Raw genomic sequence first — 26,310 nt, 5'->3', positions numbered from 1 at the left:
ATAAGAAATATGAAAACTGAAGACATAAAACTTGTACCATTATTCTTAGATTCTTAGTGGAGTTTTCCATTTTTGAGATCTTTCAATTTTGAAAATGTAGTCTATTGTATGTAGTTCAGATCATTGCATTTTTGGCCTATCAGTTTAGGAAATAAGAGGATCTTTTCATGTTTCATTCCCTCTATTAGTTCCAGCGTTTATGACTTCAGGTCACCTAAGTATCCTAATATTCATGAAGAGGTGACACCTAATGACAATGGGCTTCCACCTGAAAGAGCTCTTACTCAGAAACCAATCGGCACTCTCCTCCTCATCCACGTCATTCCAGCTGATGTCAGCACGGGACCCCAGGCTCCTGCAGCCCAGAGCAAAACCTTATTCACAAAATCTGCTGGGAGACGCTTTATGGGCTCTGGGCAGCCTACTGGATGACATGTAAACATGTCATGTAAAAGCTAGGTCTGTGTACACCAGCAGTGAAAGGTACATGTAAGTGTGGGTGCAATCTCTTTTGCAACACTGCAGGCATTTCCACACACCTCCCCCTAAATCCTCAAAAAAAGCTGCCATGTTGAGAAATACTTTTGACAAACATCTAACAGGTGTGATACATACTAGGTATTCCAAACACACATTTATTTTGAAATATTCATCTGGCAATTTAGGAACCCTATGTTTTCACCCTATGTATTGCCTACAAAGTGCATGCCAAACTGGAGGGCTCACTGAGCTGATTAAACCAAGAGTGGGGGCAGCCCGGGGGGCTCAGCGGTTTAGTGCCACCTTCGGCCTAGGGCGTGATCCTGGAGACCTGGGATCGAGTCCCACATTGGGCTCTCTGCATGGAGCCTGCTTCTCCCTCTGCCTGTGTCTCTGCCTCTCATGAAAAAATAAAATCTTTAAAAAATAATAAAAAATAAACCAAGAGTGGAACTCACTGTTCTTAGCATCTCAAGTGAGTTACAACTGAGTTCCTAACAGATTCTTCTGAGTGACGCAGAACAGATCCCCTCCCTTTGACCCAATGTTCAAGTAAAAAACTGTGAATCACAAATACTTTTGGCTCAGAGACGTTACCATCCATCTCGAAATGAAGTTCGAGACTTTAAAGTATAAAGGATAATCAGGAATAAACTCGGAATGAATGCTAGCTTTTCAAGTGTCAATCTAAGTGATGGCAGCTTTTATCTCACTCCATTCAGGCCTTGCAGATGGCTTAAATGTGCAATGATTCATATGATATAAAAATAGCAGAAAAGGGAAGAGCTATGAAGCAATGTTCAGTGAAAGTGTAAAGTTTTCAATCATCAATCTGGGCACAATGCAGACCAAACAAAGCAAATTCTATTCAAAGATGAAACTTACTAAGTTACTAAAATGGCATCATGGACACCAAAGCAATAAGCAACAAGCGTAAGCATCAATTACAACTAATGCTCACTCAAGCACCTTCAAACTTGCCTCTTGTATCTCACAGCTGGAGCCCATAAAACTATTTCTTCAACCAAACCTTAAGTCACTAGATCTGATCTGCAGGGTATCAGCACATCACTCTGATAAAAGTTATAAAGGTTGACTCTAGCTCCAAACCACAGTTTTATAGATAACTTATACATAGTTCATGTAATCTGTAATACTATAATGAGGTGGCAGGATAAATGAAAACTGATGATTATTTCAAAGTATGTTGCCCAACATATTTGTTACTCCAAGTTTCTAAGGCTCTGAAGACACAATTTAAGGATAGAAGCCAGACTGGATAATTTTCTGCCTTGTAGTGAATACTTACTTTTTTTTTTTTTAAGTTATTTTTTTAAGTAATCTCTACACCCAGTGTGTGGTTTGAACTTAGGACTCCGAGATCAAGAGTTTGCAGGCTCTTCCAAAGGAGTCAGCTAGGTGTCCCTTAACACCTACATTCTTTAAGAGTATGAAGTCTTTAATTCTAGGGACACTTGGCAAATTGAAAAAGTAAATTATCATTTCCAAAATTCTCAAGTCTTCTGATTTAATATATATTTTAGAACTGTAGTTGAACATAGATACAAATGCCGAAATCGTAAGCAGGAATGAATTTTCACAGAGAAAATACACCCTTGTAACTATCAAATTAGATGGAGCAACAGAACTCTAGGAGCACCCTAGTCACTGTCTCCTTGTGAAAGGGTCCCCATTATGCTGACTTCTGACTCCATAGATTAGTTTGGCTGTTTTTGAACTTAAAAAAAAAAAGAAGAAAGAAAAGTAATTATACACAGTATGTACTCTTCTGTGTTTGTCTTCTTTTATGCATTGTCTATATAATACACATACACATGCTATTATAATTCATATATTTTTCTTCCGTTTTATAAACAAACAGGCCTTACTGGAGCTGCTTCTAGTTTTTGGCTATTAGGGATAATGTTTCTATGAATATTCTTGCTACATTCTTGTCTTTTGGTGCACACAAATAGTCGTTTCTATTGGGTGCATAGGCATGTGGGAGTGGATTTGCTGGATTAAGGACACACCTAAATTTAGCCTTAATAGATATTGCCAGTTTTCCCAAGTGACTATACTAACTTACACTCAACTGTGAATAGCTGGAAGAGTTCTATTTGTTCTAAGTACTGTCATTTTCATTGTCACTATTATGGCAGGAGGCAGTGGCACCATGTTGTGGCTTTGCTTTCTTCTCTTTAAACCTTTAAATCCTTTCCGCTTTCCACTTAGAGAATTTTGTTGAAAAAATGGGAATTCTTTGTTACATAGTAACTATTTCTTGAGTGCATACTATCTGACAGACCTTCTGTAAGCTTTTTAATAACAATTAACACTTAAATAGTGTTTACTATTTGCCAGACACTGGCCTACGCATTTTGTGTATTATAGGTAATGTAATTCTTGCAACAAACCCTAAGACTAGGCACTTTTTTTTTTTTTTTTTAAACATGAGATTGTAGGGGGATGCCTGGATGGCTCAGCATTTGAGTGTCTGCCTTCAGCTCGGGGCGTGACCTGGAGACCCAGGATCGAGTCCCTGTATGGAGCCTGCTTCTCCCTCTGCCTGTGTCTCTGCCTCTCTCTCTCTCATAAATAAATAAATAAAATCTTTTAAAAAAAGAAAAACCAAAACATGAGAATGTAGGAGGTACTATTTTTTACCCCACTTTTCAGATGAGGAATCTGAAAACCACAAGGATTGCCTAAGCAGTGGATCAGCGGTTCAAACACAGGAGTACAGTACATGCTCTTAACCACTATGTCATGTTGTAATCTACATGTATTATCTTTTCTAATCCTCACAATAATCTATGAGATAGGCACTATTATTACCCCAAATGACAGAGGCTGAAAGTAAAGCACAGAGAAGGCACAGAGAGGTTAAGTAGGTGCCCTAGGTCACATATTAAGTGGCAGAGCAGGAACTAAAAACCAGGTGGCTTTCATGTGCTAGGTCTCCTGTCTGGCATGGCACCCATGCTTCCTCCTTCTCCTTAGAAAGAAAAACAGGGGGCACCTGGGTGACTCAGTGGTTGAGGTCCTGGGATCGGGTCCTGCATCAGGCTCCCCGCGGGGAGTCTGCTTCTCCCTCTGCCTATGTCTCTGCCTCTCTGCCTCTCATGAATGGATATACGAAATCTTAAAAAAAAAAAAAAAAAAAAAAAAAAAGGAAGGGAGAACATGTGTGTATCCCACTTTCTCAGGATGCTCACTGGGAGGATCAAGACTTTCCCTGGGCTGGAGACAGCCATGGGGGTAAGGGACAGAGAAAGCTATACAAGAATGACATATATTCTATACCTTGAAGGAAGAGGAGCAGGTCAGGGAGGAAAAGCAAGGGGAAGAAAACCCGGTAAAAGCAAGCACAGAGGCACTCAAAGGAAAACAGCAGACAGTTACCAAACTGATACTCAAAGGGTCTGAGGAGCAGATTTCTGTACATAATGGACATAGGAATAGGACATATATATTGAATGTAATTAAATGAGATACTTCGGGCAGCCCTGGTGGCTCAGCGGTTTAGCGCCGCCTTCGGCCTGGGGTGTGATCCTGGAGACCTGGGATCGAGTCCCATGTTGGGGTCCCGGCATGGAGTCTGTTTCTCCCTCTGCCTGTGTCTCTGCCTCTCTCTCTCTGATGAATAAATAAATAAAATATTAAAAAAGAAAAAAAAAGAGATACTTCCCCATCTGACATCCCCAACTTTAAGTGTACCTCAGTATCAATTACTACTTGTTGAAATAGACAAATCAGACAGAAATAGGAAGTAAAAGTTTTTAAGCTATAACTTTGTGAAAAGTGGACAGCAGAACTGTTTGTTCTGAGAAAAATATTAGTCTACACCATTGGTTTGCTTTATTTCCTATTGTTAGCTACTGAGCCACGTTACCAACCATATAAATAACCTCCCAAGGTTCTGTTCTTCCCTTCTGTGGTCATTTTCTGACCTGATTTATTCACTGGGCAGGAGATGAAACAGAAGAGGCTGGAGTCTGTGCACTGAGAGTTTATGGCAAGGGCTGACAGTGACACTGCTGGTACAATCCTGGGACTAGCGTCTATAGATCTACTTTTTTTTTTTTTTTTTTAAGATTTTACTTATTTATGAGAGACACACAGAGAGGCAGGGACACAGGCAGAGGAAGAAGAAGTAGGCTCCTTGCAGGGAGCCTGATGTGGGACTTGATCCCTGGACAGGGATCACACCCAGAGCTGAAGGCAGATGCTTAACCACTGAGCCACGTAGGTGTCCCTATAGATCTACTCTTTAAACAACCCAGCTGCCCCAGTGAGGTCTGGCTATCTGTCCCAACTGCAGAGGAGTCCAGGGCTCTTTACACTGAAGAGCAAATCAGATTTACAAGTCTCAAAGCCTCATTCTAGAAATGAGGACTAAAAATGTTTGATGAACTCAAACTTTTAAAATTCCTGTAACTATGAAGTGAATTAATTTTGACTTCTCTATGAAACAATTTAAATATTTTGACTATGGACTGTGAACAAATGTGCTGTTATGGTCTAAAAGAGAGTTCTGGGCAATATGAGACAAAGTGTTACTTTCCAAGTCTCTATCATAGCAACATTTAACATGTAATATGAGATAATAAGGAATCTCTTGATAAATTCAGAAATAATATTTTGATTTATGGATTATCCATTTTCTTCAATACTTCTTTTTCCTTTTGTTTCCTGAGACGATTTCATTTCTTATTTTCACCTCTGTGAGGCTTAATGGGAAGAAGAAATTTATTTCAGCATAGTAAATTTTGTGAGAATTTGATTCATGTCTGAAAATGTCTACTAAATGAACCCATTTTAATGATAGTTTGGGTTTGTAATTCTAGGTTGAAAAAAATTCCTTTAGAATGTTTTCCACCATTCTCTCTGGTTTGGAGACTGTCCAATATGTCCAGTGTTCTAAAATTTCCTAGCAATATGCCTTAATGTGGGTTTATTTTAATCTATTTTGCTGGTAATTCTACAGTCTCTTTTAAGTCGGAAATTAATGTCCTTCAGTCTTGGGAAGCTTTCTTGAATTATTTTGTTGATGATTCCCCCCTACACATTTGGTCTCTCCGGAATTTGTATTAGACATTGGATGTTTTGGACTGGTCTCCAATTTTCTAAACTCTTTCTTTTATCTTCTCTCTGGATTTTGACTTGATTTTCTGGAAAAATGGGTGTTTAATTCCTTATCTGAAAACTCTGGGGCCAATGTATATCAGAATTCAGAAATTTTAGGATTTTAGGAAGGTAATAATGGGTGTAAAACCCATAATGTAACTCCATCAGACTTCAGAGAGTGATATTTCTTTATATGTATTCATATAAATGTGACAAAGATATATATAGGTTTTGAGTTTTGCTGCCAACTTATGAAAAATCATCTGATTTTCAGAACATTTTTGGATTTTAGAATTGTGGATAAGAGACCATAGACATTGGGGCACCTGGGTGGCTCAGTGGGTTGTAGAGTTGAGCATCTGCCTTCAGCTCAGGTCATGGCCCCATGTGGGGCTCCCTGGGAACCTGCTTCTCCCTCTGCCCCTCCCCTTCACCACTTGTGCTTTCTCTCTCAAATAAATACATAAAAAAATCTTTTAAAAAAAGAGAGAGACTGCAGACCTCTACTTCTTCAATCTCATCCTTCAGCCCTCCCACAAAGTTTTTTCATTTTGGTGCCATATTTTTAATTTCAAGGTTCATTTTTCTTCTCTGAATCCAGCAGTCTTTTAAAAAGACTGAATCCACCCCTTTTAAAAAATTTCATTCCTGGGGCTCAGTGGTTGAGCATCTGCCTTTGACTCAGGTCTAGATCCCGGGGTCCTGGAATCAAGACCGGTTACCAGGCTCCCTGCTGGTGGGGAGCCTGCTTCTCACTCTGTCTCTGCCTCTCTGTGTCTCCCAATGAATAAGTGAAAACAAACAAACAAAAACTTCATTCTTTTGTTTATTAGATGTAATCTCTTTAAGGCTATGGATTATTGTTTTTGGTAGTTTTTTTGAAGAAAAAGTTTCCTTTTATTCCCAATTTCTTTTTGTTTTCTATCTTGCATGTTGTAGGTTTCCCTCAGGAATCTAACTATCCTTGGCTGTCTGCTTACGATGAAGAATTAAGTGGGGTAGCTAAGAAACTGGTAGTTCTGAATGGGTGGGTTGGAGGGCATGAGGACTTTGCCTTATTCCAATTCAGTGAGGTAAGCAGTTTGTTGGAGAGACCCCTAACATGTCTATCTTCCAAGTCTTTCCTCTTGAATCAGTCAGCCAGGCTCTCCAGAGAATTTTCCCATCTTCTACCTGGGGCTGTCAGTTTCTGAAACTTTTAAAATTTTTGTAGTGTAAATAGAATTATTTCTCAGATTTCTCTCACAACTGGCTTAGAAGTTTGTGTGGGTCTGCTAAGCTTGTCACTAATTGGGACATCTGCTTTCCAGCTTCCAAAATTATTAATTCTCCTGTTCTTATTGGTTTATAGCCCTAAAAACATACAAACACAAAAACTACTTACTGCATTTTTAGAGGAAGCAAAAATAGATGGGTGTATTCAAAAGTAATCTGGAACTAATTCATGTTTGATAAAATCTTCTAATACAATATGTACAACACATGTAACAGCTCATGTGTGTTTTGAGCTGACAGGTATAAAATATTTTGGCAAATATTGCTTGCTTTCAAAATAACCTTTGTATCTCAAGAATGAGAGCCTTCATTACTTCCCTCAGTCAATGCACACATAAAAGGCTGCGGTGGAATAAACAGAGACCTCGAAGATGAGACATGGTTATCACCTAACAGCAAGTCTATTAATACAAAGTTTTTTCCTTTCTCTGTTCTTCAGAAGCTGGAATTACTACTCCAGATATGAGCTGAAGATGATTAAAATATTTTGGAATAAGGAGACATGACAACTAACTGCAATGTGGAATCCTGAATTGGATTTAGAACAGAAAAAAGGGACATTAGTGGAAAAACTGGTAAAATTTGAATAAGGTCTATATTTTGCCTTACTAGTATTGTACCAACACTTCCTACTGCCTGGCTTTTGAAAACTGTACCATATCTTTGTAAAGTATTGACATAAGGGGAAGTTAAGTGAAGGAGATACAGAAATTTTTTGTACTATTTTTGCCACTTTCCTGTAAGTCTAAGTTTATTTCAAAATAAAACATTAAAAAAAAAGAGGAAAAGGTATTTTGGGATGTTAGATTCTAAACCCTAAAGAATATTAAAACACAAAGAATGTCTAGTTGGTTTAATGATTATACAAAAGCAGAGCTACAGACAATTACTTGTATTTGTATAGAGTATGTGGATTTGACCACTTATAAAAGTCAGATATGGGCTGATAAGTCTATTCACTTCAAATTATTGGCACGGTAAAGGAAAAAAAAACCCAATCTGATATCACTATTATCTATTCCCAAATTAGGAACAGTTTAATTTATAAATCTCTCTTACTTACAGAGGTAAGCCACATAAGTGTCATATCCTGCAACATTTCCCCTGAAGATCTCATCATTTTAAGAACAAAAGTATGATTCCTAGTTGGTTTCAATTTCTTTTGCATGGGGTGGGATCAGTCTTCAGTTAAGTTTTAAGAGGATCCTTCTTGGGGCAGCCCTGGTGGCCCAGTGGTTTAGTACCGCTTTCAGCCTCGGGGGTGATCCTGGAGACCCAGATGGAGTCCCACGTCAGGCTCCCTGCATGGAGCCTGCTTCTCCCTCTGCCCGTGTCTCTGCCTCTCTCTATGTCTGTCATGAATAAATGAATAAAATCTTTTTTTTTTTTTTTTTTTTTTAAAAAGAGGTTCCTCCTCATAGGATGAATCAGGTATTTTAACAATGTTACAAAGTCAGTCACATATGGTTTAAGGAACATGGTTCTGAAAACTGCAAAATTCAAGACTAAATTTATCAAAAGATAGTAGATATTTCTATTAATGGCTAAAAGTAGAGCTGTCTTGTCAATCACCATATAATTCAGACAGCTTTGAAATTAGGCAATTATTAACAAAGGTTTCACTTGGGGGAATATTCACATTGGTTCTGTCAAAGGAACTAGATTGTGTCCAAGAGGACATCATTCATGCCAATAGGCCCCAGTTCAGCAAACCAAAGCTGAACTATATTTCTTTGCTGGGCTCTCCCAGAAAAGCAAGGGGCCAGGTCAACCAATCAGAACTTGTTCGCTTAGCACAAGGTCCCTGACCCGGCTCCAAGACTTCCCTCTGCTCCATGTAAGGAAATTAACCTTGCTTTAACCAATCAGCAAATGTTCAGTATAACTTCCTTGTTCCTGCTCCCTTCTGCCTACAAAATCTCTTGCCTTGTACAGCTCTTCCCAGCTCCTTTCTATCTGCTTAGATTGGACGCAACCCAATTCATGAATCACTGAATACAGCCAATAAGACCTGTGTAATTTACTCGGTTGAATTTTGTTAACAGTTAAAAATTTACACAAAAGTGAAATTTCATAAACTTTTCTGAATTATACTATTTCAAATTTGAATTCCTCAAAATTGTATAAAATAAAACTGTGATGTGTTTATTCCCAAGAAAATATAATGGGAAGATCACTCCCAAAATAGTTTTAAGCACATCTAAAGGATAGGTGTGTTTGTGCGCACCCACTTAAAAATCACAGAGCAATTACCTTCCAATGGGTAGAACGTCAGTTCTACAGGATGTTAACTGACATTTTGTAGAAAAAGGATTTCATGGTTAAATAAATTTGCGAAATACTGGACTAAGCAAAGTCAACAGGTTTCCTGTGAATTCTGAAGAGAATTCACCCTTTTCCCCAAACGTATGTAATTCATTCATTTATTTTTGTAGACCAGGCTATAAAATTCACTGATAAAGGGAAAGGTACGGCACTAGCTGCTGTGCAGGTGAGGGAAGAAAATGGCAAAAGAGAAGTGAGAACTGGACGGCCCTTTCGTTTGTTTTGTTTTATAAATCAAGGTTGCCTATGACACCTTCTTTGAAATAATTATAAAATAACAGTATTGTAGCTAATGTTTACTGACATTTTACTATGCGCCAGGCATTATCCTAAGTACTTGCTATTCATTTTCCTATGTAATCCAAAAACAACCCTATCAGCTAGGAACTATTATCTCCATTTTTACAGATGAGGAAAATGAGCATTAGAGTTATAATTTTCAGATGGTTACACAATTAGCAAAAGGAAGGAAGGAGCTGGGAGCTAAACCCAACTCAATCTGATTTCTATGGCTCAAGCTCCCTAGCCACAGTCATAATATTATAAAACAAAACGTTTCTTCTAAAACAACTAAAACAACAAATGTCAGTTTTTCCTGAATATTTTAGAAAGCGGGTTGGGATACTTTTCATTGTCATTTTACATTGCCTTGAAAAAAAGGGAGGGGAACTACAGCCTATGTTGACCCACCAACTAGGTTTGTTAGCATTTGAAGCATTTTTATAAATGTTTATAATGGAGTACATGATGGATTAAAACTTAGTGGAATTAGATCATGTGAATTCCTTCTTAAAGGGTAAATGCCCTAACATAATCAAATAATTTTCTAAGAAGTGAAATCTTGGCCCATATGCTTATTTATTGAAAATCGGGGTACTTCACATTGCTGAAAGAACACACTAGTAGGAACACTTGTGATATACTGAATATTGTTTTATCTAATGCCACTACTAGACAATTTTTTGGGCATGGAAAATTGAATTTACATCTCTGTGGAACAATTCACGAGTCAAGAAAAATTACTTTTAGATTTAGACATTTAAAAAAATGCTTATACATTTCTTTTGTGATTTGAATACTGTTATGATAACCCAAATTCTGAGGCTAGAGCCCTGTTTGGGCATTTAAATGTAAATGAACATTTTTTTCCCCAACTAATAATTCAATTTTTTCACAAAATGTCTAGTTCCATTTTCTCAGTAGGTCAAAGTGCTATAAAAAGGCATTACAAAAGGCATCCTTTGCATATGTAATATCATCATAAACTGATATCACACTGAAACAAAAACCATAGCAAGTCACTTATTTTTTAAGAGTAAGAAATAGAAAAAATTATATATAATGTAAAACTGTGAAACACATACAGAAGATCACCCCAATTAAAAACTTTATCCTTGGGATCCCTGGGTGGCGCAGCGGTTTGGCGCCTGCCTTTGGCCCGGAGCGCGATCCTGGAGACCCGGGATCGAATCCCACGTTGGGCTCCCTGCATGGAGCCTGCTTCTCCCTCTGCCTGTCTCTGCCTCTCTGTCTCTCTCTGTGTGACTATCATGAATAAATAAATAAAATCTTAAAAAAAAAAAAAACACTTTATCCTTAACTGTATGCTTCTTTAACATTTTAATGTACATTTTAGAATGAAAGAAATCTGTTTATATGTTCCAGGTGGAGTTCTTAGGTTTAAAGACAAAGAATCAATGGAAGCTAAGAAGACCATCCCCTGTGGATGTCTTTTATTTTTTATTATTTGCATGGGGAATCAGAAAAAAAGCACCTGGCTGAAAACAGATTTCCTGAGTTCTGGCTCTGTTACTAGCTAGCTGTAACGTTCCGTGCTCAAGTTACTTAAAACTGTTGACCTCTGTTGTAAAAGGAAGGCATAAGGTGATTTATAAAATCCATTTTAGCTTTAAAACTCCGTGATTCTAATCAGTTTACTGATTTCAAAAGGTAGTACAAAATATTTTTGAAAACTGCACAACTCTTTAGACAGGTTAAGAAAAACCATATCCCTAAATTAATCACTAGTGCTTCTTTATCCTGGTCCTAACAGGGGACAGACAGAGCAGGAAGGAGCAGCAGAGCACAAAACTACCATTTCTAGCACTGTTTAGATGTAGTTGCTTTTGGCAGGGAAGGGGGGTGGTGGGGGCAGGTAAGTAAAAGCAAATAAAAGTAAATAAATGAATGAAGACACGCAAGGGAGAAGCAGCAATAATGAGGCTAACAATATTAACAATATGCTGAAAGGTGTCTTGAGTGTCATGAACCCAAAGGCAATTTTCTCTGCTTAAAAAATATCCATGCCTGGGGTGCCTAGGTGGCTCAGTTGGTTGAGCATCCAACTCTTGATTTTGATTCAGGTCTTTGGATCAAGCCCCATATCAGGCTCCATGCTCAGCAGGGAATCTGCTTCTCTCTCTCCTCTTTCTACCCCTCCCCCCCACCCCCATTCAGGCCCACTAGTGTGCTTACACTCTCTCTTATCAATCAATTAATCAATCACTTAATCTTTAAAAAAAAAAAAATTCCATGCCTGGCTCTGAGTGTGGTTTTCTGCAGCAACTCTCACACTTTCAGACCCGCCTATAGTTTGCTCACAAATCTAACAAGTGTGGATGGTTTATGCAGGCTCAACATTGTTTCCCCTTTATTACTCTGAAGGGAAAATGAGGGACTCTCTTTGAAGAATGGATAGTCAGATGAAAAAATTCCTGTGTGTCTCAGGCCTTCTTAATTCTGGCTTAGAAATAGATATATTAATGATGTCCACACTGCAGGCTGAGGGTAATATGGCCCCACAACACACCATGTGAAAGGTTGGACCCGCCATGTTTTAGAAATCCTCACTTGGGCAAATAGACCCATGATACAGGCTGTCACTTCTTGGCTATGTTTTAGTGGGATATCAATCCACAAGGCTCTTGCAAGTAAGGGAGTCAGTGGGTAATTTCATGGAGGATGGTTAGACTGATCTTCTGATAGAGAAGGGAGAGAAAAGCTGGCTTCAACTCCAGAGAAAGGGTGCACAACAGAGTGAAAAAACTGAGGATGGTGGAGAGCATGGAGTCCTAGTTATCTTTAATTCAGAGGTGTGCCTGAAGGCAACCACTGGGGAGGTAGGTCTACAGCTGATCAAGACAGTAAAGGCAGGCCTCTTCAGCTATGCCTTCCAATTTCTGCTTTAGAGTCATCAACAATTCTGTTCAAATACTTCAAAAGATGTTGCTAACATTTCCTATTAAAACCAAGCACAGATGATGAACCACCTTTACAAGCTTTTTTTTCACTCAAAAAACACTTATTAAACATCATTATATGCCAATGGGAGTAATAAGAGGACAAGTGGTAACTCCTGCCCTCAGGGAAAGTAGAATCTACTAGATAGGTAGAATATGTATATAAAACACAAACCTTATCTGAAGATTACTCACCAAAGCTTGTCTACTTCAAATACTTCAGTCACTTACGCCTGCCAGGGTTCAGAGGAGTATCTAAACATACAGCAACTGAGGTCCTTTCTTCTCTGCAGGCAGGCGCAGGGGTAATCAGGCCTCTATGGGGGGGCGGGGGTGGGGAACCCTGACTGCTAGCTCTTTGCTAATGCACAGTATGGGACAAACTGTCAGAACAGGCTCTTGTCTTAAGGGTACAAGAAGCTTCCAGCTCAACGTGAAAATCAATTTCTGAAATACATTTTAGAAATAAAATTCCAGATTTCATTGCTTATTTATCATTTTTGTAGAAGTTCCTTTTTTTGGTTCTCTCACACAAGATGGGACTATTCAACATAAAACAAAATCTCCATTACAGTATAACTGGCTCACAACAATAAAAAAAACACAAATCAAGGACATCAAGAAACAACTGATTTTAAAAGATAGTTTTAAAAAAGCAATTAAAGGGACTTCTGGTAGCTCAGTTGGTTAAGTGTCCAACTAGCTCTTGGTTTTGGCCCAGGTTGTTGGCTGAAAGGCATGAGATCGTGCCTGAGTTGGGCTCTGTGCTCAGTCAGTGGGGAGTCTGCTTAAGATTCTCTTCTCTCTCCCTCTGTCTCTCCCAAGCTGTATGTGCACTCTCTTTCTAAATAAATAAATAAAATCTTTTTTTAAAAAAAGCAATTAAAGGACTATTCAAATCAGTAATCTCCAAAACATTTCTAATTTCCTTTCAATACAATCTTGTCAGGTAGACACTGTTGGCTTCATGTGACAGATGAGGAATCTGAAGTTTGAGAGGTGAAAGGATTTATTCAAGATACAGTTCTTGCACCGAGGAGGACACAGTCTTTGGCTCTGCTCTCCTTATTTTACTCATTTAATCAGCTGTCAAATTCTATGGATTCTACACCTTGGCAATTTCTCTTCCATTCATCCCTCCTCTACATAACCACTGCAGCCCCCTAGTTCGGAACCTCCTAAGATTCTTTCCTAACTGGTTTCCCTGCCTCTTCCCTCAGCTGGTATATGTCACAGATTGGTCTGGAAAGACCGTTTTGTTCAATTCCATTTCCTTGCTCAAAAACCTTCAATAAAGTCATTTCTCAACTAGGCATTCAAATGCTCTTCCCAATTTGTACTCGAGCGACTTTTCTCACATCATATTTCCTTATGTATCCACCAAACACCCCAAGCTTCAGCCTAACAGAAACACATGCTTTTATTCAGACACTTTGATATTGCCCATCTCTCTAATTCTGCTTTGAGAAATGACTTTCTTAATTCTTCCCATCATGTTCCAATTCCAAAACACTTAATACGAGGACGAGTTCAATGCCACCTGCGCTTAGAAGCCTCAGCTTCTCCCTCCTCAGAACTTCCATGGTATACCTTGTCTCCTTTAAACACTCCTGACTGCCAGAGAAATAGTTACTGAGTAACTATTAAGTGCCAGGCACTGTAATAAGTCAGAGAATGCAAAGATGAACTAGAACTTTTCCATAAAAGCTTACAGTTTAATTAGAAGACAAAAGTGAACAAAACACATCTCCTAAGTTCCATAAAAAGTGGTCAGCTCAGGAGTCTACCTGAGCCTAAATGAAGGATAAGCTTGGCTTTATCTAGAATATTGAGCAAGGCATACCAGCAGAGCCAGCATGGGGCTGAATGGGAAAAGATGCACTGGTGCCTGTTATCAGGACCACTGCTTATACATAAACTATCTCCTGTTGTTGGGCTGGAGTTGGGGAGTCCACGTGGCAAAATGGAGAGAATGGATTCTGAATTCCCCAACTGTAAAACCCTCATATACACAAAAGACTAGTTTATGAGGTATCATTTCTTTATAAATAACAATGCTTCTGATCAACCTTCTGAATTTAATTGGTCACAGGAATTACCAGATCCATTTTAAAAACATATTAGTAGATAGTAAAAGTTTAACAAAATAACCTATAATATTGTCAAATCTGAGTTCTTTGATGTACTGTTCTACTGCTCAGTCTGTCTCTCGTCCTCCAGAACACCCAAACATTCACAACTTCCAAAAGCAAATGGCTTAAGAGCAGTGAATTCACACTCCCATTTAAAGTACACTTAAACATGTAAGAAGCATCTCCAACCAGAGCCTCCTAATAATTTCCCATTTTGTGGTTAGCAACTTCCTAAAATTACAGAATGTGTGCCATCTCGGTTGGCAGACACAGCTCAAAGGATTTTCCATTTTTCTCCTCAGCACCAATAAATCCCAATCCATACACATGGTTTCCTAATTTTATTTTAGTATTTTTTTTAGGAACTCAAATTGGTCAATATACAGCAAAATTATGTAGTGAATAGTTTCTTTTCTTTTTTTTTTAAGATTTTATTTATTTATTAATGAGAGACACACAGAGAGAGGCAGAGACACAGGCAGAGGGAGAAGCAGGCCCCACGCAGGGAACCCGACGTGGGACTCGATCCCAGGTCTCCAGGATCACACCCTGGGCCGAAGGTGGTGCCAAACCGCTGAGCCACCAGGGCTGCCCTGTAGTGAATAGTTTCTAATAGGGATGAAGAATATAAGTCTTCACCATATATATTTACGTTAAGGAAGAGAACTTGCCCTTCACACTACTATTAAAAACCTAGAATTTGGGCATCTGAAATAATGGAAGGCAGGAAGAGAAAACAAGCAGAAAGAGAAATGGGCCATGGGGAAGAGAGGTGTGGTGAGGAGCTGTATAGTAAGTGCTACATCAAGAGTCAGGGAGGGCACTGCTGGCTCTAACAGTGTGAATGGGCCTGTAACCCCTTTCCCCAAAACAAGACCACAGTAAGAAAGCCGGACAAAAACTGCCTGACAGTCATTTCACATTCTGGAAATCAATCAACATAAGAAATTTCTTGAAAAATTGCTAGAGCTTAAGGTAAGACCAGCAAGAGGCCACATACATTGCCAGTAGCTGCTCCAACCCACCACCTCATCCCTGCCCAACATCCCTTCCCTCAGTTCTGTGGGAGAGAACTTAGTTTTTACCAGGACAGGGTCAGGGCCATGAAAACCAGTAGCTGTGCTACCAGAAGGGGTAAACTCAATTTGGAGCACTGGGGCAGTGGTGGAAGAAAGGAGTAGAAAACTCATAGTCCTGTTGGCCAAAAGTGGCAAGTCTGGTAGGCCCTAATGGGAAATATAGTTCTTCTTTCTTGATCTTGTGGGTCTGAGGTGAGTGGTGGAGCAACCAGCAACATGAAAGGGAGATCCTGGAAATGAGAGAGTCACGGAGGAGCTAGCTATGCTCTCCTCACATCTGTGGCTGACTATGAAAATACAAGCATGAGGAAGGGAGACATGAGAGAGCCCAACAGAGAGAAAAAGCCAGGTGGACCTGAGAACCAGCTAAACTCTGAACTTACTTCCAAACCTACAAACACAAGAGGGTGGGAAGCTTTACAAGCTTGAGGTGCTTTTTAAACACAACTTCCGCCCAAATCACTGGCTGACCACAGAGCCTGGGTGACACAGGGATAACACCTAGCCAGGCTAAAGAGTAAAAAGGAGACGGAAAATCGCTAAGATTTTGTATAGAAACAGCAGTGGCTGCACACCACATTCCACAGTTTAAGCTCAAGCAAATTACTTAAAACATACACACAAACACACACCAACACTGCTCAAAAAAACAAACAAAAAAACCACTTCAGAGTTGCTGAAATGTATTACAAAAATGTCCAGTTTATTAAAAAGTTACAATACCTGTAAAGAAACAGGAGAGTGTGACCCAGACTCAAGAAAACAAACAGTAACTAGAAATAGACTCTTGAGTGGGCCTGGATGTTGGATTCAGCAGGTGATGTCAAAATAGCAATTACACATGTATTCAGAGAAATGAAAGAAATATGATGACAAGGAATCTCAATAGAGAAACATAAATCACAAATGGGAATTCTAGAGTTGGAAAGTACAATGGCTGAAATACACTAGATGGGCTCAACAGCTGATGCAATGTGGCAGAACAAGAGTGAACTGAAAGAGATGTTAACAGAAATTCTCCAATTTAGTGAACAGAAGAAAAAATATAAGATTCTTTAAAGTAAAAATTATAATACTGTATTGTTGCATTTCTAATATACATTTGTCTCTATCAATACTTGTCTTATCTATTTTCTGCTATTAATATAATCACTTCAGGTCTCTCATGATTACTGTTTTGTATGACATCTTTTTCCTTCATTTTATCTCAAACTCTTTGAATCCAAGGTGTGTCTCTGGTAAAAAACATACAACTGGATCTTGCATGAATATACAGATGGCAATAACAGTACAAAGGATGGTGAGGAATGAATATATATTAGACCAAAGCTACCGTATTTTACCAGAGTAAGACACACATACACATGTGTGCCCCTGCAAGTAAGCAGCAAATGTATGCATCAGTTATAATTTGAAGATGTAATCTTCAACAAGTCTCAGTTAGTTTTAAAAAATTGAACCATACAAAGCATGTTCTCTTTCCACAATGGGATTAAATTATAAATCAAGAAAAGTTGAGAAATCCTCAAACATTTGGAAATTAAGAAACACACTTGTACGTAACCCAGAGTTAAAGAAAAATCATAAGTAAAAATTTAAAAATATCTTGAATGAAAACAAAAATAAAATATATCACATTTTATAGGAAACTTAAGGGTAAATGTATAGCTTTAAACACATATCAGGAAGAAAAAAAAATCTAAAATCAATGATCTAAGGCTGCAACTCAAGAGGCTAAAAAAAAAAAAAAAAGAAAAAAAAAAAGAAAAATTAAGACCAAATCAAACTCAAAGCTAGAAGAAGGAAGGAAATAATAAAGATCAGAATGGCAATCAATGAAATACATAACAGAAAAACAACACATTAAAAAAAAAATCCATGAAATCAAAAGCTGGTTTTCTGGAAAGATGTACAAAATTTATAAACCTTAGCTAGACTAACCAAGAGAAAAAAAGAGAAGGCACAATTAGCAAAATCAAGAATAAAAGAGGGGTTATCACTACAGATCCTATAGAAATTAAAAGGGATTATATGAAATTATAAATAACTTTATACCAACAAAATAGATGATTCAGATGAAAAAGAAAATTCCTAGAAATTACCAAGATTGATTTGATGTGAAATAGAACATAGAAATAAACACAGAAAAAGGACAAATAAAAATAAAACTAGAAAAATTAGCTAGTAAAGAAATAGCTTTAGTAATTAATATACTTGATAAAACCTCAGATTTACATTTTATTCCTTCTTTCCACAGTTGTTCTGGTAAGTCTATGGGTTTATAATCTTTTGAAGGTGATTTAGAAATGCAGCCAAGATAGCAGCCGATATATTCATGATTCTGGAACAAACACTATGGAATCCTCATCTGTTACCCATCATGCTTATACCTTCTTAATAAATGGTCTGTAGCCCATTACTCATGAAGTATAAAATTATGTGCTTCTATATATAACTGATCAATATTGAAAAGATAACATGTTTTCAAGGAAAGAATGGATTTCTTTGTGGTCTAATATCTAATAAAAGAAAATGGAAAGTATTTGAAGGTTAAAGCCATCCTTATGCAACACAAGCTTCTACTATAAGGCTCTTTATTGGGAAGTAAATCATATCAAGTGTTTTAAAGGCTGGATAAGCTCTCCTGATAATCTGAAACAGGAAGAGCAAAAAGAAATCTAAAAACCAGACACAGATCTTTCTATCAAGAGCACCGAACATTTTTATTTTTGGAGATAGACCATGCAATCGCACAGACAGTATGACTTCCTGTGTGTTGATACATATGTGATATATACCTACTGGTTGATTTTTGACATTTCTTTTTTTTTTAAGATTATATTTATTTGAGAGAGAAAGAGAGAGGGAACACAAGCAGGGGGAGAGGCAGAGGGAGAAGTAGGCTCTCCATTGAGCAGGGAGCCTGACGACGGGCTCGATCTCAGGACCCTGAGATCATGACTTGAGCCAAAGGCAGATGCTTAACCGACTGAGCCACCCAGGCACCCCAACATTTCTTTTATTTTAGCAAGTTAGTATAAGAGACAAAGTCAAAGAGGTAGGCTGGGGCCAGGGATTAGTAAACAAAGTACAGGGTTTGGATTTTATTGTAAATATGTAAGGGAATCATTAGAGTTAAGCAGGAAGTACCATTATTTGAGAAGACAGAACACTAAGTCGGTTGTTGTGTGGGGAAGGGAGCCAGGCAGCCAGCAGTTACACGAGAAATAAGCCATGAGGTCTGTCTGGACTACGGTGGAGATGACGACAATGATAATGTACACGAATTCAACTCTTTTAAATCTCCTAGTGGCCAGCAGAAGCAGGCACTGCTGTCGTTCTTTGCCAGGTGCAGGTATGTATTTGTTGTCACCGAGCAAGCCAATGCAGGAAAGAGGTTAAATATAGTCACGCCACTAAGCAGGGCCCCACTCAAACCCAAGAAATCTGGCAGGATAGCTGAGCTGTTAAGCATGTACACCATCCAGTCAGAGTACCAAGATAAGGGAAAGAATGAATTCGAGTTACAGTTACTGGATTTGCAAATGCACGGGGTGTGGAGATGAAGGAAATGGAGAAGACTCCTAGGTTTTGCGTGAGTAGCAAGGTGAATTTAGTAGTAGAATTATACAGACAGAGGAGGGGGGTTCCTAAGGACCCAGGCCTGGAGTGCTGTAACATCTAAATACCGAACAGAGGGGAGCTTGGGTGGCTCAGTATGCCTTCAGCTTGGGTCATGATCCCAGGGCCCTGGTATTGAACCCCATATCAGGCTCTGTGCTCAGTGGGGAGTCTGCTTGAGATCCTCCATCTCCCTCTGCCTCTCCTGCTGCTCCTGCAAGCTCTCTCTCCCAAATAAATAAATCTTTAAATTTAAAAAAAAAAAAAACTGAACACAGAGATAGGAATTAGCCAAGGTTACTAAGAGAGAACTTCCAGTGTGCAGGAGGGCAACAGGGAGTATCCTAAGAGCAAGAGACTGAGCAGGTCTGGGGGAAGGGAGAGGCAATGTACGGGATGCTGCTGAGAGACTGTGTACTGTGGCAGCACAGGAGGGCACCCCTCCTAATAAGGAGGTGTGGCCAAACGAAGCTTCCTGGTGAAACTGACCCAAGTGTACCCTTGTCCCTGGCACCTCACCTTGTGTTGTCTGGCCGGTCTCTAGACCCTAAGCTCCCGGGCAATGACTGTGAGCTCAGTTTCTAAGTCCTTACCTTCTAATTACAATGCAAGGGGTAGAAATGAAATTACGTAAATGCTATGTAGTGTCAAGTAGATGCTAAATTAATTCAAAGGGTTTTCTGGTCTGATGATTCAGCTGAAGATTTGAGTATGATGACAAGCACTCTTCCATTCCCCACCTCAGAGTTCACATACCGTGAGAGATCCGTTTTGTGTGCTGGGTGAGTTGCTACTCTGCTCCCCGTGGGCCTGTGTACTTCCGTAGAGTGTCAGGTTATGCTCACTGGTCTGGCCGGCATAGTCCTGAGTGTGTGGCACTCCATATTCTGTGGGAATTCCATTCTGTGGAGGTGGTGGAAACGGGATGGTAGTAAAAGGCTGAACCATTGCGTCAGGAGTTGTTGTTGGCTCCTGGTTACCCTAAAACAAATAACAGAAGAGAAAATAAGGAGAAAAAGTGATTTTAAGTTCTCATTACATGACTATTTTTAAGGTGAGGATACAAAATTCTCTGAATATTCTCTCTCTGGTCAGGTAAAATGGGGAGACTTACTGCCTCATGACTGGGGAAAACATTGCTGTATACAGAGATGTACACATGTAGATACGCAAATACACTCAACTTTGGTCAATTTGTGGTTCTTAAACAGGTCTGTGACCATATTAAAGTTGATTAGTTACCAAAGAGTCAAAAATTTTCCTTTAAACCAAGTTTTTTTTTTTTTTTTTTAAAGATTTTATTTATTTATTCATGAGAGACACAGAGAAAGAGAGAGGCAGAGACACAAGCAGAGGGAGAAGCAGGCTCAATGCAGGGAGCCCGACGTGGGACTCGATCCCGGGTCTCCAGGTCACACCCTGGGCTGAAGGCTTAAACCAAGTTTTAAAAAAAAATGCCAAAAAACTTCTCTAACAAGAACAGCTGTAAGAGTTGAAATTAGTTTGGGCCTTTAGTATTTTCTTCAGGACACTCCCTATCCCTTCACAGAGATTCTTAGTGGAAACAAAGTAATTTCATTAATCTTTAATTCATTGGCAATAGGCAGGGTGGCATTATAAATTAAGTTCTCAAAACAAGATAACATAGCTCTTTTGATTTTAAGAGCACAGAGTTCAGAAGAAAGTATATTATTAAAAAAACAAATCTCTATCTTGAAATTTAAACATTAAGTCTCGGCCACTAGTTTAATAGTTAAAACAAATAGGTTCCTTAAATTATAAGTATGAGAGAGAGGAAAAAAAATCCCCAAGTAAAAAAATTTAAAAGAGTTCAACCTCTCCATGTGATCACCATTCCCAGAACCTTATCTGGAATTCAGTGTGATAACTGAAATATTAATAAAGAGAATGCAGGAACTACAGGAAATTATCAGAAGGAGCCATTGTGGCTCCAGAGTCCCTTCTCTCACTTCTGTCCTCCGTTTAGATACAACAGAATTTGAATCTTATATAACAGATTTTGCAAAGCACCCTCTCTTCTGGCTTCCGACTTTATTCCATAAAAAGGAAAGCCATTATTTTATGGAAGATACATAAGTCTGCAAAGTCTTGGGCTACTGTCCTTCTGTAAGTAGTTGGCAGAGATGGACAAATGCTTTAAAATGTCAGCATTTTTTTAGGCATTCCCCTACTCCCATATTTAAGACATCTTATCATTAGGCAACCAAAGAAAATCTGAGTTTTTGTCACTTGGTTTCCTCCTACTCATGGGCATCACTTCCATCAAACAAGGGAACAATTATTCCTCTCTCCGTCCCAGTTATCCATCTTTCCCCTCAGTTCAAGAGGGGATTCTCTACCTACGGAGAGCTGTGGGGAAACAGAATTTTCAGCAGCATTTTCTAAACATTACTCCATGCTTCCGACATTAATTTTATGGCCATTAAACTAATAGTTTAAATAAAATGAATCCAAAGCTGCAGAAAGATCTCACACTACTTTTAAAGAAAGGTTCAGCCATTATTGTTACAGTAAGTTCTTCTGCATGAAATAAAACAGAACAAAGGTACAAAGGCTGTTAAAAATGAAGAAATATATGATCAGGGATTGGAAAGCTTGGTATTCTTAAGACGACCATGCACCCCAAATCCCACAAACTCAATCACAATCTCAGATATTTTTGCAGGAACTGACAAGGTGCTATTAAAATTTATAATGAAATGCAGAGAGCCTAGAAAAGCCAAAGTGATTCTGAAAAAGAACACAAAGTGTAGAACAAACACCTGGTTTCAAGACTTAATACAAAGGGGCAGTAATCACAACAGTATGGTACTGGCTTAAAGGCAGACAAATCAAATGAATGAGCAGAAAAGAATCCAAATAGACAGATGCATATACAGTCAGTATTAAGGCATGAAGTCAATTCAGTGGGAGAAAGGAAAGTCTTTTAACAAATAAAAAACTGAATACCCAGTAGAAAGAAAATTAAACCTTAACTTATCCCACATATGTAAAAGTTAACTGGAAAGAGGTAAGAGACCTAAATATACGAGTATTTTAAAACTTTCTAGAAAAAAGTGGAGGATATTCATCACAATTTTGCAATAAACAATTCTTTGGGCTAAAAAAACAGGAACTACTGAAGAAAAAATTGATAAACTGAATTCCATCAAAACTTAAAAACTTCTTGCTCTTTGAAAGGTATTGCTAAGATAATAAAAGATGGAGACTGGGAGGCAGCACTCACAATACACACAGCTGGCAAAGAATACACACCCACAATCTACAAAGAACTGTTACAAATCATAATGAAAAGAACAAAAGCATCTTTTTAAAAAATGGATTAATGACTTTAACAGACAAACTCCCACAAAAAGATATACCTATGGGCAGAAAATACACAAATGTGTGGCTCATCATTAGCCATCAGGGGTATGAAATTAAAGCCGAATGTGATACCATTTCACAGCCATTAAAATCACCACAAGACTAAGAACATCAAATGTTGACAGGGATGTAGAACAACAAATACTTCCACGCACAACAGTATATCCACTTGGTAGAACTGTTCTGCAGTTTTACCTGTTTTAAAAAGTTAAAATACTCCTTATATTTACCCCAAAGAAATAAAAGCATATGTATATAAAAACGTTTATACAAGTATGTTCATGAAGCTTTATTCATAATAGCCCCAAACTGAAAATGACTGTACTGAAGTCAACAGGAAAATGGGTAAATTATAGTTTATTCACAAAATGGAATGTTATACAGCTTAAAAAAAAAAAAAAAAAGGATAAACTACCAACAGCATGGATGAATCTTAATGCTGTGCTGAATGAGATACAAATCTCTTGTTAACAGATGTAAAAAAGCAGTTATCTCTTTTTTTGGGGGCAGGGGAATGTTGATGGAGATCTGGAATATTCTAGGATGATAGAAATGTTATATTTCTTATTAATGATGGTGGTACCAAATTGTTAAAATTCATTAAAATGAATACTTGGTAAGTATGTTATTACATGTTACCTATAACAAAGGAAAAATAGGACAATAAAAAAAACCCACTGGCAAACATCATATTAACTGTCATCATTGCAAATCACCATCCCTATGACTCCTTCTACACACAATAAGGTGACAAACCTGAACTGAAAATAAACAGAGCACAGAGACACATAGTCCTTCCTTACAAATATAGCTATGGACTTAGAAAAGCCCAAGGAATTAACTACAAACAAGTAGACCTAATGACAAAATTTTGTCACATTTATACATTAACTATTTTACAACCAGCAATAATAACTTACTTAAAAAGGCAACAAAATGTATAGGATAAAACACAAAGTAGGATATAAAACAAGGCCTGAGTAAACAGAGATGTATTTTGTTTCTGGAGGAATGCTTAATATAGAAATATTAATCCTTGCTAAAATAAAATGTATACCTAATGTCATTTGATTTTTGAAAAAAAAATTTATTTATTTAGAGAGCATGTGAATGGGGGAGGGGGATACAGAAGGAGAGGGAAAGAGCGAGAATCTCAAGCAGACTTCCTATTGAGCAGAGCCTACCATGGGGCTCGATCTCACCACCCTGAAGACCATGACCTTGGTCAAAACCAAGAGACAGATGCTCAGCTGACTACACTACCCAGGCATCCCAACCTAATGTCAGTTTCAATCAGAAGCAAACTGAGTCTGGACTAAATACTTTTCTAACTGGTATGCGAAAAATGACTATGAAAGTGTGGAAAGAGAAAAGCAAAGGAGTGGGGCATGCTCCATCATATAGTAAAACTCGCTTCACTATAAAGCTACTATGATTAAATACTAAGAAAATACACAGTGATTAACAGACCACTGATCACCCTGAAATAGTTTCAAGTTTATACAGAAAATTAATAGAAGATAAAGGTAGTATTTCACCTCAGTGGGGGGAAACTGTTTATTTACCTCACAGGATTTGTAAAAGTTTGTTACCCACCAAAGAGAAAATAAAATGAGCCCCTCACAGTGCATATTCCTTATGAGAAAAACTCAAGAAGGAATAAAATCTAAACAATGAAAACTATAAAAATATAAGAAAACTTGGGAGTGAGTATACCTGGGGCTTGGGACTTTTACATGAGACAGGAAACCTCAAAACCAGGAAGGGAAAGGACAGGACCGCATAAGTCAGGAAGGAAAGGAGAGCAGTGGGAGGAGGGAAGGAAGTGAAGGGGAAGAAATGGCCCTTTGAGGCAAGAGAAAAGCCAACTGGGGCAAAGAACTGCAACAGACATACATACACTGGGGTGTCATTACTAATCTAAGAGTAGGTGACACAAATTGGTAAGAAACATACAACAGAAAAAGAGGCAAAGAATTAACTGAGTGATTCACAGACAATGAAATACCATCAAGATGCTCAATCTCGCTAACATATGGAAATACATATTAACAGCAAAACGTGTCCAATTTTTTAGTCATCTAATCAATAAAATTTTTTAAAGTTTTATTGAGGTATCATTGACATACACAACAAACTGCATCTACTTTATGTATAGTGTAAGCTTCGACATATATACATGTACATTCGTGAAATCACCACCACAAACTAGTAAGTAGATCTGCTTCAAATCCCCAAAAGTTTCCTCATGTTCCTAAGAAGAAACAAGTATTACTTTTTGTAGTAAAGCCTACCAAGTATTTTTTTTAATATAAAAGAGATGACAAGAAAAATGTAATCAATAAGAGGAAGCTGATATGCCGCAGCACTGAATTATTTGATATCAAGAAAATGGCAGTGACATTGAGAAAAAAATTCGTAACTGTTTTTCATTTTCAAGTTACCCAGCATCAAAATTCATCTGTCTCCAGTGTCCAAGAATCATTTCTAAGTGGTATTAAGTAAGGATTGCTTTACATAAAAATCTTCCTTTTGGGGACGCTTGGGTGGCTCAGCGGTTGAGCATCTGCCATCAGCCCAGGGCCTGATTCTGGAGTTCCGGGATCGAGTCCCACATCGGGCTCCCTGTATGGAGCCTGCTTCTCCCTCTGCCTGTCTCTCTGCCTCTCTCTCTGTGTGTGTGTCTCATAAATAAATAAAAATCTTAAAAAAAAAGAAAATTTTCCCTTTGTTTAGTTTTTAGAAATTAGGCTATGAAAACCTTACATTTTTTGCCTTTAATTTTTCAGGGAAAAGGTCTATCTTTGTTACCCATCACTATGTAAGTTCTTATGATCTCCAAGCTGGGGTACTGTATATGACTTCTCCTTAGTTATCCTGGGTGTCCTAGAGAGAAATGAAATAACCCTCTCTCTTCTTCAAGTTACACAAAGCTGTATCCGTATCTACCTCCCTGCCCGCCTGCCCACTGCATCAAACACACTGCTTCTGAAGCCCTCACAGGACTTACTGCCTGAAGTCAGATATGAAAGAAAAACTTCAAATTCAGGTGGACTGGTAAATGCAAGAGTTTACCAACTCTCCCAACTCCAGACATAAATACAATCTTACAGTATACAAAATGAGGGTCTACTAAGTCATCCATAAGGCTAAAAGACACAGCTTCCCAGGTATGATTAACACGGCAAAGGGACTCGCTTTCCATATTCCTGACTCAGCTCCTTGCAGACTGGTTCCTGCCCTGGTCTCCATTCTCCCCCAACCCAGCCCTGCTGGGGGTGAGGCACTGGCATGGTGAGTTCACAGTACTGACTCTCCCAGAGAGTCTTAGTCTTGACAAAGCTGGCTCAGTCAACTAAATAAACACATCAATTAGCAGTGGAGAGTAGGGGGAGATAGGTAAAAACATTTTACAGGATCTACTTGTAGCCTTGACACACTACGTGTTTCAAAGAAATACAAGGCAGGCAGAAGCCGAACTGTTACCCAAAAAAAGCGAAATGTAAACCTTTGTTATGAGGCCAAAATGAAATTCTTAGATTTTATTCCTTATAGGAATTTTTAAATTTTCATTTAAAAAACACATTATGTTTATATACTAAGGGAATAAAATTGGAATAGGAGTGATTTTTTGCATTTTAT

The 26,310-nt window shown here is 38.3% G+C and overlaps 1 protein-coding gene across 47 annotated transcripts in view; it reads right to left on the bottom strand.

Moving 5' to 3' along the window:
- The window catches only part of RBFOX2 (RNA binding fox-1 homolog 2), a 276,323-nt gene that overhangs the window by 40,800 nt on the left and 209,213 nt on the right, over nucleotides 1-26,310 (bottom strand). For all 47 annotated transcript variants that reach the window (XR_011997802.1, XR_011997801.1, XR_011997798.1 and 44 more), the window contains one exon: nucleotides 20,038-20,262. Coding sequence is in view for 36 of the 47 variants with exons in the window: in XM_072741453.1 (XP_072597554.1) it covers nucleotides 20,038-20,262 (225 nt within the window). In the remaining 11 variants the exon portion in view is untranslated. The remainder of the gene's footprint in view (nucleotides 1-20,037; nucleotides 20,263-26,310) is intronic.

Source organism: Vulpes vulpes, chromosome 16 (genome assembly GCF_048418805.1).
Source record: "Vulpes vulpes isolate BD-2025 chromosome 16, VulVul3, whole genome shotgun sequence".
NCBI classification, from domain to species: domain Eukaryota; kingdom Metazoa; phylum Chordata; class Mammalia; order Carnivora; family Canidae; genus Vulpes; species Vulpes vulpes.
This window is presented reverse-complemented; position numbering and strand designations above follow the sequence as displayed.